This window comes from Muscardinus avellanarius, assembly GCF_963383645.1.
Source record: "Muscardinus avellanarius genome assembly, chromosome: 11".
NCBI lineage: Eukaryota > Metazoa > Chordata > Mammalia > Rodentia > Gliridae > Muscardinus > Muscardinus avellanarius.
In genome coordinates this window covers 18,038,571-18,051,648 of record NC_137797.1, presented here as the reverse complement: position 1 = coordinate 18,051,648, position 13,078 = coordinate 18,038,571, and the positions used below count along the sequence as shown (strand labels likewise).

Here is a 13,078-nt window from a genome sequence, read left to right as displayed (position 1 = left end):
CTATAACCCTGAACTTTCAACAAGCTCTTTCCTTGTTTTTTCCCCCCATAGTAGGGATGGGACCCAGGGACATCCTACCTCCAAGCGACACTCCCTGTCTGATTTTTTAGTCTTTATTTTTTGAAACAAGTTCTCACTGAGTTGCAAAGGGCCTAAGTAGTTAAGGCTCTTTGAACTGCGATCTTCCTGTCTCAGCTTCACAAATGCTGGGATTACAAGCATGTGCCACCAATCCAGGCTTTTATTATTTATTTTGAAACAAGGTCTCACTGAGTTGCAAAGGGCCTCAGTAAGTAGCTGAGGCTGCCCATGAACCATGATCCTCTTGGGATCACAAGTGTGCACTACTACCCCTGCTTTCTTTCCTCATTTTGATGTCCCATGGACCTTAAATCTAGTGTTTAGGACTCGCCATCATAGACCTAATCCATGTCACACACGGGCCCTGATCCTCTTCCCCTGTCCTCTCATGTGTCAAGTCAAAGGCCTGGGCACCATTCTTCCCTTTTTTAAGTATGTCTCCTGGAATTCTTTGTGGTTCACTTTTTATGGAAATTTGTAACAGTGAAACACTTTTAAGTTTTTTTTGGTGGTACTGGTGGTAGAAACCCAGAGGCTTTCTACCTCCAAGCTATACTCTCAGCCCTATTTTATATTTTATTTGGAAGCAGGGTCTCACTAAGTTGCTGAGAGCCTCACTCAGTAGCTGAGGCTGGCTTCGAACCTGCGCAATCCTCCTGTCTCTGCCTCCCAAGCGCAGGGATTACAAGCATGCGCCACCACGCCCAGCTACACTTAAGTTTTTTTTTTTTTTTTTTTTTTTTTTGGTGGTACTGGGGTTCCTGGAAGCCCTTCCACCTCCGGGCTACACTCCCAGACCTATTTTATATTTTTATTTGGAAACAGGGTCTCTTAAGCCAGCGTGCGCGGCTGGCTTCGAACCTGCAAGATCCTCCTGTCTCCGCCTCCCAAGTGCAGGGATTACAAGCGTGCACCACGCCCGGCATTACACTTAAGTTTTTTTTAAAGTGTCTTTTCAGCTAGACGTGGTGGTGCCGCTTGTAATCCCCGTGCTTGGGAGGCAAAGACAGGAGGATCACGCAGGTTCAAAGCCAGCCACGTGCTGGCTTAAGAGACCCTGTTTCCAAAAATAAAAAAGTATAAAATAGATCTGGGAGTGTAGCTTGGAGGTAGAAGGGCTTCCAAGAACCCCAGTAGCACCAAAATAAAAAAATACATTTTCCATTTTAATTGACACATAGTAATTGCACACATTATGGTGAACACTCTAACATTTCAATACATGTATACAACGTGTAATGATCAGATCGAGGTCACTGGCAGATCCATCCCCTCAGACAATTATCTTTTCTTTTCGTTGGGACATTCAAAATCTTCCCTGCTGACTATTTTGAAATTAACTGTAGTAATAGGATCTGACTACACTACAGAACAGTAGGAGTTATTTTATTTCTCCTACTCAACCCTGGCACCTGCGTCCTCTCTGTCACTCTTGCTGCATCCTTCGCCGATCTGACCCCTTACACCCAATGGGTCACCCTCTCCTTTTCTGAACTCCACCACCTCTCTCTATTCCTGCAGCCACCTCCCTAGTTCAGGCCTCGGCCCTGCTGCAGTGGTGAACGCAGTCAGAACGGCGCCTTCGGCCTGACCAGCTCTGCCACCCCTACCCTGGGTGGATTGGGTGAGTGGTTCATCATCAACATCCTGTCTCCTGGCCTATACAATGAGGTTAACGATAGCAATACCTGCCTCTGGGAGCCGCTCGGCAATTTAAGTGAAATAATTAACGCAAGAGTCCCTGAAACTGCCTGAAAGCTATTAAATATTCAATAAATCTCAACTATCACGATCACCCTCCTTTGGTACCCAGCTGTTATGATTTGGATCTGAAATGTTCCCTAAAGGCTCAGATGCTAAAGGCTCAGGTGCCAGCTTGTGGCAATGCTGGGAGGTGGGGGACCTTTAAGAGGTAGACCTAGTGGGAGTTAGGTTTTTGGGGATGTGTCCTTGAAGGGGATATTGGGACCCCGGCTCCTTCCTGCCTCTGTCTTCTGGCTGCTATGACTTGAACAGCTTCCCCCACCACATGCTCCCATCACACTGCGCCGTCACATCACAGGCCCAAAGCAACAGGCCCAAGCAACTATGGACTAAAATCTCCTAAGCTAAGCGCTAAAATAAACCTTTCCTCATTGTAAGTTTATTTTCCCAGGTATTTCGTCACAGTTACGGAAAGCTGACCAACACGCTTGTACAGCTCCTCTGGGCGAGGCGAGGCAACTCTCCTCCCTAACACTCCTAGCACTTGCTGGTGATTGCTGTGTCTGTCTCCCAATGCAGCTGTGGGCCCCCTAATGGCAAGGGCTGTGGCTTTCTCCCAGGCATGAATGACTAAGACGCCAATGAACAATGAGTATTACAAGCTATATAATAAGTACACACAATTATTAAGAGCTATATACTATGGGATGTGGTATTTAAATCATTAGGCATAATCAATGAGACAGAGACACATTTTTACATATAGAGTGAGGTTGGCAAAAGAATCGATAATGAAAACTATCAACTGCCATAACGTGTCGATGCCTAACCTAATTTTATTTCTAAGTGACTCATAAATCTTCCCCTGGAAAGTGACGTGTGTGTCACTTCTTGATTTTAAAAAGCTATTCTTTTGCTATTCAGCAATTTATTTTCCATGGGTTTGCAAGCCAGAGATATTTGTTCCTCAAAACAAAGAGGTCACCCCATCGTTTCAGAACTGTGACTCAAGTCTTTTCAGGGGAAGCCACTGAGAAAGCATCTCTGCCCTCCCACACTGACACCCAAGACTGCCCATTTAGGAGCAAGACAAAGAGCATGTCTCGCAATGCTGAACCCACTCATTCACCGGCGGGAAGACGAGGCCCCAGTGTTTCCCCTTGGGGCTGAATTAAAAAATAAATAAAAGCAGTTAAGTGGTCTTTCTCTCCGGGTTGTTGCTGCAGGAAAATTACTCTCCCTCTCAAACAACAAAAACAGACTCTCCTTAGTTGTGGAAGGTGAAGAGAAGTGAGAAAAACAATTCTGACTTTCTTTCCAATTTTTAAATGCTGGTTTTTTGTTTTGTTTTGTTTTTTTTACTCAAATTTCTCATCCTCTAAGAGAAAGGGGCAGAGGCCTACCTGGGCTCCGTAGACGCGCTGCATGGCCTGCAGCAGCTGGTTGGTGTAGTCTGTGAGGGTGCCGGCATCTTCTTCAAACACGCTCAGCAAAGAGCGGGTCTGCAAGAAAAGGAGGAGGACGGATTTTATTTCTCAGTGTGATGGTTACAAAGGAGGGAGAATGCACACACAAGGGCGTGCACGGGTTAAAACGGTGGCGAAGGTGCCTGGTGGCTTTATTCTTTCATCAGTAAGAGTATGAGGTGGTTCCTGGAGCTATCATTTAGAACTTCCGTATGAATCCTTTTCCCTACAGTGGCGGGACAAACTGAATACAAGGTGAGTCTCAGGGCCAGAGAAGGAAAATCAAGTTTTCGAAGCTTGATCCTGGAGCTGGGATGTGGCTCAGTGGACGAGCACCTGGCTGGCATACTCAGGCTCTGGGTTTGATCCCCAGTACTGTCAAAGTATCAGAACTGAAGGGCTATTATCTGTCTACATGCCAGTGAAGTCCATCTCTAAGCAAGTGTTAGAGAGGGCAGCTTCTCCTTTCAGTCCATCAAGAGAACGCGAGGGCCGAGGCCAGGCCTGTCTGTGTACCGGGGTGTGGCTGCCCGGCGCTGCTGAACTGTAATCATCCGTCCATATCCAGCTGCTTGGTTCTCTGTAATCTTGGACATCTTGCAGAGTGCATCATTCTTTCCTCTTAAAATACTATAATCAAAGCTGGGTGTGGTGGCACATTCTTATAATCCCAGCATTTGGGAGGCTGAGACAGGAGGCTCTGGGTTCGCAGACAGCCTCAGCTACTACTTAGTGAGGCCCTTTGCAACTCAGTGAGACCCTGTTTCAAAATAAAGACTGAAAATAGGGCTGGGGGTGTAGCTTGGAGGTAGAAAGATTCTGGATTCCATCCCCAGTACCGCAGAAAGAAAGAAAGGAAGAAAGGAAGAAAGGAAGAAAGAAAGAAGAAAAAAGAAACTATAGTAAATTTCCATGTTTTCATCATATTTTATTCACCCAACCTTCAAACTCGTGGCCAGGAATATCACACCACCTAGCCCTACTGGTGATACCTGTGGGAACAAACTCCAAATAGCAACAAGAATAGAGCTCGCTTCTTTCAGGGAGACCAGTGGACTCCCGCGTTCTCTGGGAGCAGCTGGACAGCACGTACTGAGCACTGAGAAAGAGCTCTACATCGGATGGTGTATGGACGAGCAACATAGAAGGGCTATAGCTACTCAGGGAACCTCTGTGGATGTGCCCACCACAGAAGGAACTTCAAATCCTATGTTAACATTAATGGCAGTTTTACTTTAGAAAACATCCCATTAGGCAAAGAACAGAATCAGTATAACTCTACAGAGATGACTTTAATGAGGTGATACCAAGGTTCTTTACAAAGAACAATTCATTAAAGCTCATTATTCCCCTGAAAATAAATAAATTTCAACTCTTCTCTCTCTCTCTCTCTCTCTCTCTCTCTCTCTCTCTCTCTCTCTCTCCCTCCCTCTCTCCCCTCCTTCCCTCTCATAGTACTAAGGTTCAAGCCCAGGGGGACTCTAACACTGAGCTATGCCCCTCCTCCCTCTGTATTTTTATTTTGAAACACGGTCTTGCAAGCCTGGCCTCAAACCTATGGTCCTCCTTCCTCAGCCTCCCCAGTACTGGGGATTATACATGTGAGCCATCATGCCCAGCCCTTCTTTTTTTAACCTCCTGGATGAGAGGTTAGAAAAGCAGCCTGGGTTGCCACAGTGTCCTGCCCACGCCAGGGCCTCCCCGCAGCTACGTGCCACCTGCTAGGGCCTGAGCCCCCACGGCGCCACACCACACCAGCCCTCACACCCAGGTTGCTGTGCGCTGCCTTGGGGTTCAATGCAGCTGCACCCAGACCTCCCTGTGCCCAAAACACCCCAATAACTGCAGCAGGCCCCTAAGCACGGGGATTGGCACCTCCCACTGCACGTCCGCTTTTAACTTAGCTCCAGATGCTGGGCCACTTCACAGCAAGGTGCGCTTATCCTGCGTGCCCAGGACTCCAGGATAAATATACCTGCTCAATGACCTAGGTATTCGCTTTGCTACTAACCATTATCACCCCAAGAATCACAGTGTGATAATGATGAATGCAGAAACAGAAATTTGTGTGTGTGGGTGGTGCTGGGGAATTTACCCAAAGTGCACTTTACCTCCGAGCTATACACTCAGCCCTTTGCTAAGTTTTATTATTTTATTTTATTTTATTTTTGGTGGTGGTACTGGGGTTCCTGGAAGCCCTTCTACCTCGGGGCTACACTCCCAGACCTATTTTTTTTATTATTTTTATTTGGAAACAGGGTCTCTTAAGCCAGCGCGGCTGGCTTCGAACCTGCGCGATCCTCCTGTCTCCGCCTCCCAAGCACGGGGATTACAAGCGTGCGCCACCACGCCCGGCTACTAAGTTTTATTTTGAAACAGGGTCTTACTAGGTTGCCGAGAGGCTCGCTAAGTTGCTGAGGCTGGTCTTGAACCTATGATTCTCCTGCCTCAGCCTCCCAAGTACTGGTATAACATGCATGTGCTGCCATGCCTGGCAAATTGTAGGGTTTTAAACATCTGAGAAAAAAACAGCATCATCAAGTTCATAGTTTGCATGTAGAAGAATTCTTCAAGCTTTTCAAAATTAAAATCCACACTAGTATACTATGGATTCATACTACGTATCCATGGTATGTATATCTTATACTAAAACCTGAACAAAGATTTTCCTAAAAATATTTATCAACAGAATATGTGCACACTCTCTATCTCTTTTCTATTCTATTCAATTTGTAAACAAAAATTGCAGTTGTGACCCACTAGATTTCGTAATCCACTAATGGATGACCCAGTAGGTAAAAACACTGATTTGGAATTCCCTATTATATATCTCTAAAGTATACTTTGTATTTGAAAAGCAAATGATCACTGAAGGACGTTCTTGGAACATACACTGGGTGATCTGCCCGTCAATACTCATTCATGCAGGCATTCCTGCCTTCAGGCAGAATCTGCTGAAACCCTGTCCCGGAACTGAGATCCAACAGTGATGAGAAATGACCATACTCCTGAGGGGCTCGGCGTCTGCCGCGGCCTCTCAAAGGATGCACCCGGGGATCGATCACGTCGGCCCTGGGTCCTCAGTAGGCTCGGACACTAATTCTCAAAGCTAATGAGACAATGAATGTATGGAAAGTGCCTATCAGGCCCTAAGATACAGTGATGGGGGATGAGGCTGATTACAAAGAGAATGAACTCTGACTGCTCATTATAGGCTGGGCACTAAGTGCTTACGTGCATGACTTCATTTTAACACTCTGGCAACAGCCTTACCTAGAAATCATCTAATAGTGGAGGACCTTTCTGTGTTCACGGTGCCCAACACTGGCAGAGCCCACCAACATTTATTTTGGTTCTGACAGTTTCTTTACTCCCATGTGTTGGAGCATGACAGGTGATCTCACTGGAATTTAGCTGAATCCTATCTATTGCTTTTAACACTCTCAGGAATGAGGCAGAATGAAAGAAAGATGAGAGGAAGATGCAGAGAGAGCTCGCATACAGGTCATCCACAGAGACCGTAGAAAGAAATGAAAACTACCACTTACTCTGTATCTTCTACATGCCAGACATTGTGCTGCCTTTAAACCTGTGTCACGTGGTCCTTCCAACGACTTTAGAGGTAGATACCACGGTTACATTAACCTCAGTTTTACAGAGGTTTAATTTTGAGGCTCATCACAACTAAGAAACTTGCCCCGCCTCCCACTGCTGGGAAGGCTGGGATATAAGGCTGCCCTGTCACCAGCGGGGTGGGTCTCATTGGCCAGTGGGTTCGCTCTGTGGTCCATGGAAGGACAGGGCTGACTGGAGCTGGATTGTCTTTGGCCATCCCATTGACATCTTCTTACCCATGAAAACTGCCAGAAAATGACATCACAAGCATTTGCTATATATATGTATATACACATACACACACACACACACACACACACTCTCTCTCTCTCTCTCTCTCTCTCTCTCTCTCTGGATTGTGTGGTTGTGATACTAATTAGTATTGGCAGGAAAACTCCAGGGTTTCCTTTCCAGTTTAACGAGGTGGTAACTATTCCTGGTAAAAATAGACCCAGCTACCCCAGGCAGCGTTGCGCCATCCACATTCACCAGTAACACCTCTGCTCAAATTAGGTTTGGAACGACAGAGACATTCTGGGACATCAAGAAGGAATGAGACCAAGAGGCAGGCAAAGGCACACCACTTGCCCCAAATCCCACAAAAAAGGTTAGAAAGCCACTAGTGTATATCACTTACCAAGATAATAACAGAAATTATGCATGGAGTTACTCTGGTGTGCAGGCAGGTAGACACTTTACTTGTTATTTGTTTTTTTTTTTTATAACAACTCCATTAAGCAGCTGATTTTTATTCTCATTTTTAAACACGTCCAAACAGAAGCTCAGAGAGGTGGGATAACTTGTCAAAGGTGACACTGGCAAATTCAGATTTGAATCCCATCCTTTCTCTACCATCTTACACTCTCAGGAGCATCCACGGCCAGAGAAACAAAACCAAGCCTCAGCTAGAAACAAAGCCTCAAGCTTCAGCTCCAGGACATCCTCCTACTTTACAGAAGCTGAGTGTTCCCTAATCAAACAGTCCTACACATTCTCAAGAGCATGTAATCATGGATGGCCCACTTTAATATCACCGATTGTCTTTTAAAATATTAAGGTTAAAAACAAAATTCTTACCCCTGTAGTTTGGCAGAGGGAGAGAAATATCTTGGTAGAACCAAGTCTACTGAAAGGCAAAATGAGTTCTAAACAGAAGAGCCATGGGACTAAAGCCCAGCGCAGCGAGCCACACAAAGCCACCCAGGTTATAGCTGGCGGCATCTCGCTTACATAAAGCAAGGCCGGATTTGGTTGCAGAGAGCCGTTTCCAGCTGGGCACTCGCTGCTAATCTCAGAACTAGGTCTTTCATTTCTGTTTCAGTTATGCCAAATACAAAAGAAACAAAAACACCAACCCCAGCAAGCCACGTCGCTCGTCACTTATCTGGGGAGTGTACCCCTTACAGGATAAGAGGACAGCCCTGAGCAAGATGAGCTGCTGGAGCTCCCAGCTCTCCCACAGCACAGCAGGGTCCTTGCTGCACTTCAGCTATCTGTCCCCGGAACAGACTGTGAGCCAGTCAAGGGCGGGCATGTCTAGCTCATTTATAGCACATTCCCAGTAGCCAGCAGTGCCTCGCCAAGCGCAGGGGCTCAGCAACAGCAATGGAGGCAAGCCTCTTCATCCCTAAGACGCTCTGCAAGCAGAAAAAATACCGGCATAAGCACACACATTCATTTTACAATATATCCTGCAGCTCTCCAAACTAAAAAGGAGGAAGTGAACAGAGGTCCGGCAACTTCTGTTCAGCATTTCTTAGGTCACTCAGTTCAAATACAAAAGTGTTTGTGTTCATTTAATTAGTCCTGTGCAGCCAGGTTACTTAAGCAACCCTCCCAGCTCTTCTACACAAAACCAGAGGAAACAAACAGTAGATGGTTTCTTAGGCTCTTTGCCTTTGAGTGAAACAATACTGGAGGTTACCAATGACAGAAGGCCAGGTGCTAGGTAACTGGGCTAAATTAAGCAATATTCCTCTTCTATGCACGCAGCCTGGCTCCCAACCCTGGCTCTGTCTCTTCAGAGTGTACAATCTTGGGCAAGTTATATAACTTCTCGGCACCGCCATCATTTCACTAGAGGACCTATTTCAAAAGGCTGTTGGAAGAATTAATTGAGTTAATAGATGTCAAGTATTTAGAACAGTCCCTGACACAGAAGGTGAAGGCACTGGATTCGCTCCCTTCCAGTTCCAAGTCTGTGAATCTTCTTGGGAGTAAAGCTGCATCAGGCACATGCCACACAGAAAAAATGCTAAATATGCTCTGATGATTATTAAAGACCTGCTTAAAGTTAGCTTCTGTTCTGTATAGCAGCCACATCAACAACCATTAAAGGGTGACGGCCAAGTCTCAACAGCAATTAGAAATAAACTTCCTGCACAAAAAGGAACACTAAATAGAAATGATGGTGCCTCCAAACTTTTTCCACATATCAGCTCAAAGCTACAAACCACATACCTCTGACAGAATTTTAAGTTTCCAAAGTCCCTTGAAGACTGTCTGCTCCCTGGCCCTCATTCTGAAGAGGGTCTGCAGATGAGAAAACTGTGCCAGTTACAGTATGGGAGTTAAGTGACTGGCCCAAATCATGTGGTCAGTTAGTATTAGAACCAGAATTGCAACCCGGGTCTCATCTGCCAGTCTTTTTACTGTTCCCTCAGAGCTGAACAAACCCTTGAAGCCACTCAGAAACAGTGTACACCCATTTATGTGAGGGCCAGAAACTCAAAATGTGATTTGTCGGTGAAGACAACATAGAGAAGGGTTACAGCTGGTTAGAAGGGTAACACAGCTTTGCACCTCAGTATCCCCAACTACAAAGCAAGTAAACCTCTCCATTCACGACAACAGTTAGAAATTTCACATTATGTTTAGACTCCACAGAACAGGTTTGAGGATGTGGGAAATGCATCCCACCATGGGCTCTGATCTGATCAAAACACCAGAGGGGTAGAGCTAAATAGTCCTTTGAAAAGCCAGTCAGTCCAATGGATGTCAACTTCAAAAAATAAAACAAAATGCACAGCTTGTTCACAGTTCCCTACTATCCTATATGAAAAGGATCCCAAAGAAACGAGCACAAACAGCAGGTCCATAAAGCCCCTGTGATGGATTCTCACCAGGGACCCAGGAATCCAGAGTGGGATGCAGGGTATGACAGGTAAGTCCACCCAAGGGTCACCCTGGGCAGCACAATTCACTCAGGAGGGAAAGGAAAGAACCAGAAAGAAGGGAAACTGTAAGAGCAGCTTAATCTTATTCAATCTTTCAAGAGTAGAGACATTGGAGAATAAAGATACTTGTTTAAATAACCCAGGGATTCAGATCCAGGAAAGCATATAGGATGAGCGTGTGTGTGTGTGTGTGTGTTGTGTGTGTGTGTGTTGTGTGTGTGTGTGTTGGGGGGATGGTAAATGGAGAACAAAAGTTCCTCAGGGAAAGACAGTGAATTTTGAACTAATGTCATTCGAGATTTGAGTGAAGAAATGACACTTTCCTTGGGGATGAGGTTCCCCCAGGCATCAAAAGGGGCAGGTGCTATAATTTTCTCTTCTGCGCAAATGGAAACCAGTGCCCAGAGACCTGGGGCAGCTGGGGAAAGGATCCTGGCTCTCGGCTTCCTATTCTGGCCCCTAAATCCACCAGGTCTCACCCCATCAGTAGCAACAGTAGTAATCCCCGTGGTAATAAGATTGATTGATTGATTTGATCAGACGTTGCCTGATTAACTTCGCCTAACCCTCTGGGACAACAAAGGCACTCGAGTGAAGTTTTGCCGGGCACTCTGCTAACCCAGCGAAGGCGCGGGAGTGAGCGGGCTGCCGCTGTCCGGCAGGGCTGGGGGCGCGGACCGGCGGCGGGCTCGGTCCCCAGCTCTGCCCGGCGCGCCCCGTCCCGGGCCTCAGCGCTGCGGCGCGGGCACCGGCAGGTACCTGGGGGCTGTCCTGCAACGCCTCCTCCAGCAGCAGCTTGTCCACGGCGGGCATGGCGAGAGCGGATGGCAGGACGCAGCGCGGCGGACGATGCTCCCGGCTCTGCCTCTGGTCTCGCTCCGCGCCCGCCGCCGCCCGCGCGCCCACGCCTGGCCAGTGGCCGCGGCCTCCGCCCGCCGGCGGCCCGCCCTCCTCCCGGCCCCGCCCCTGCCCGAGGCCGGTCAACAGGAAGTGTGGCGAGCGCCCGGCCCGGCCCGGCGCAGGAAGTGTGGCGGCCACGTTTCCGTCGGTCTCCAGGGCTCGTGGGAAACCGCGACCCTCAGGAAGAGTTCCGCAGCTCAGGGAGCTGTTCAGGGTGTTTAGGGTTGCAAGGTTAAGGCTGCTCGATTTAGCAGGGCATGGTAGTGCACTTTTGTGGTACTTGGGAGGTTGAGACAGGAGGATTGCAGGTTCGAAGCCAGCTTCAGCAATTTAGTAAGACTTTGTTTCCAAATAATAAAAAGGGCTGGAGATGTAACTCCGAGGTAGAATGCACCTGGGCTCAATTCTGAGTAACACACACACACACACACACACACACACACACACACACACACGCACACTGACTATTGGACCCCAGTGCCCAGGCCAGTCAATAATGCAGATTAAACCGAAGGAGAATCCAGGGGTGTTACTTGTGGTTACCCAGAAAGCCTTTTAAGTTGAAGAAGATATGAGTGACCAAAGTGACAACTCTACATTTTTTCATACCAGTTTTATTTTAAAAAATCAATGTCCCAAACGGCTATGAGAGCAGAGGTCACCTAAGTTTAGGCTCAAAGGTACAACAAATGATATTACTTATCCATAATATTCAGAAATAACCATTTTGGAAACAACAGCTATTTGATTTGGGCTGGATAATTAGGTCTCATTATGTTGGTTTGTTGTCATTCTAGAGAATTTCATAAAGTTTTAGAATTGAAAGGGATAAATTTAGTTCAGTGTTTTCATTTAAAGATAAGAAACTGAACTGCAGAAAATTAAATGATTTGGTTAGGATCGTTCAGTGAAAACTAGAGGAAGAAGAAAAGGAAGAGAGAGAGGGTGGGGAAAGACTGGCAAAGGGAACTTGATACATTTTTATATCAAAGGCAGGGCTTCTGGAGTTCTTCCTTAAGGTATCAATAAGAGTTGCCCTAAAGGACATGTCACCAAAACCAATAGGAAGAATGTGACACTATACAAATTCTACATTCTGCAGAAATCACCTAGGTGTGTTAAGAGAATCTCCACTGTAAACACCATTGACAGTTGCTGGCTGCTGCCCAACCCACAATTGCAAACTCTGCTGCCATCATTCTTTGTCTTGGGCTACTTTATGGCTGCCACTGACCATCTTCTCTCCCACAAAATTCTCTTTTTCCTTTAGGTGGTATTGTGATTTTACCATATTTCTTCCATTTCCTCTCTTTTTTCTTACCAACCATCATTCAGTTATTTTCACTTCATTTAATATTTCAGACTCTCTCCTGACCAAAATCTTCTTCTCTGAGATCAGACTCGAGCTCTTCATTGTCTCTGAGTATAAGAGTTATACAAAGATATGATTATACTAAAAAAAATGCACACATTTTTATTTGAAATTAGACATTAAACACCCTCTAGAACTCTTACAAGGCTTAGATGTCCTCTTAGGAGTCACCTATTTTTTGTGTACCATTTCATCTTCTAATTAAAATAGCCTTTCTTCAAGCACCAATATTCAAAATTGTTTAAACTATGTTCTTACACGATTCTGTTGATTTTCTGCATTTTACTGCTATATTATGAACTATGAAAACTTAGTGGTATTTCTTGGCACTTAAGTACCACTTGTAATGTTGCTGTGGAAAAATGTATACCAAGTGTAAAAGTAAATAAGTAAATTACAAAGCAAAATCTTGGTGTACAATGCACCTATAAATTGTTTCAATTAATTTCATTCATTAATTCATCCAATCATTTGTTCATGTAATAAAGATATATTGCTCAGTTTGAATCACGATCAGTCACTTACTTTGCTATCTTTATTCTGAACTATATAAGAGGAATCTTTGTGTGAACATTCAAAGTTTTAACTGTTTCAGGAAAAGATATCTGTTGCCATGAAACTGTTGTGAGGGTGGATTTCAGACATCTACCCAACTGTATCTGAAATTGATGGACAGATGCAAGGCTGGTGACAATATATACTGTCTGGAGTGGATGTGACCACTGGAGAGAGAGAATGAACTTGGTAGGTCAGTGGGAAAAGAA

General features: G+C 45.7%; 1 protein-coding gene across 1 annotated transcript in view; it reads right to left on the bottom strand.

The window, feature by feature from the left end:
* APPL2 (adaptor protein, phosphotyrosine interacting with PH domain and leucine zipper 2) overlaps positions 1-10,855 on the bottom strand; it is a gene marked incomplete at both ends in the record, with an annotated part of 48,636 nt that extends 37,781 nt beyond the window's left edge. Inside the window, 2 exons of the mRNA XM_080705622.1 lie at positions 3,189-3,287; positions 10,802-10,855. Of these exons, the coding sequence (XP_080561748.1) occupies positions 3,189-3,287; positions 10,802-10,855 (153 nt within the window). The remainder of the gene's footprint in view (positions 1-3,188; positions 3,288-10,801) is intronic.
* Positions 10,856-13,078: the final 2,223 nt, after the last annotated feature.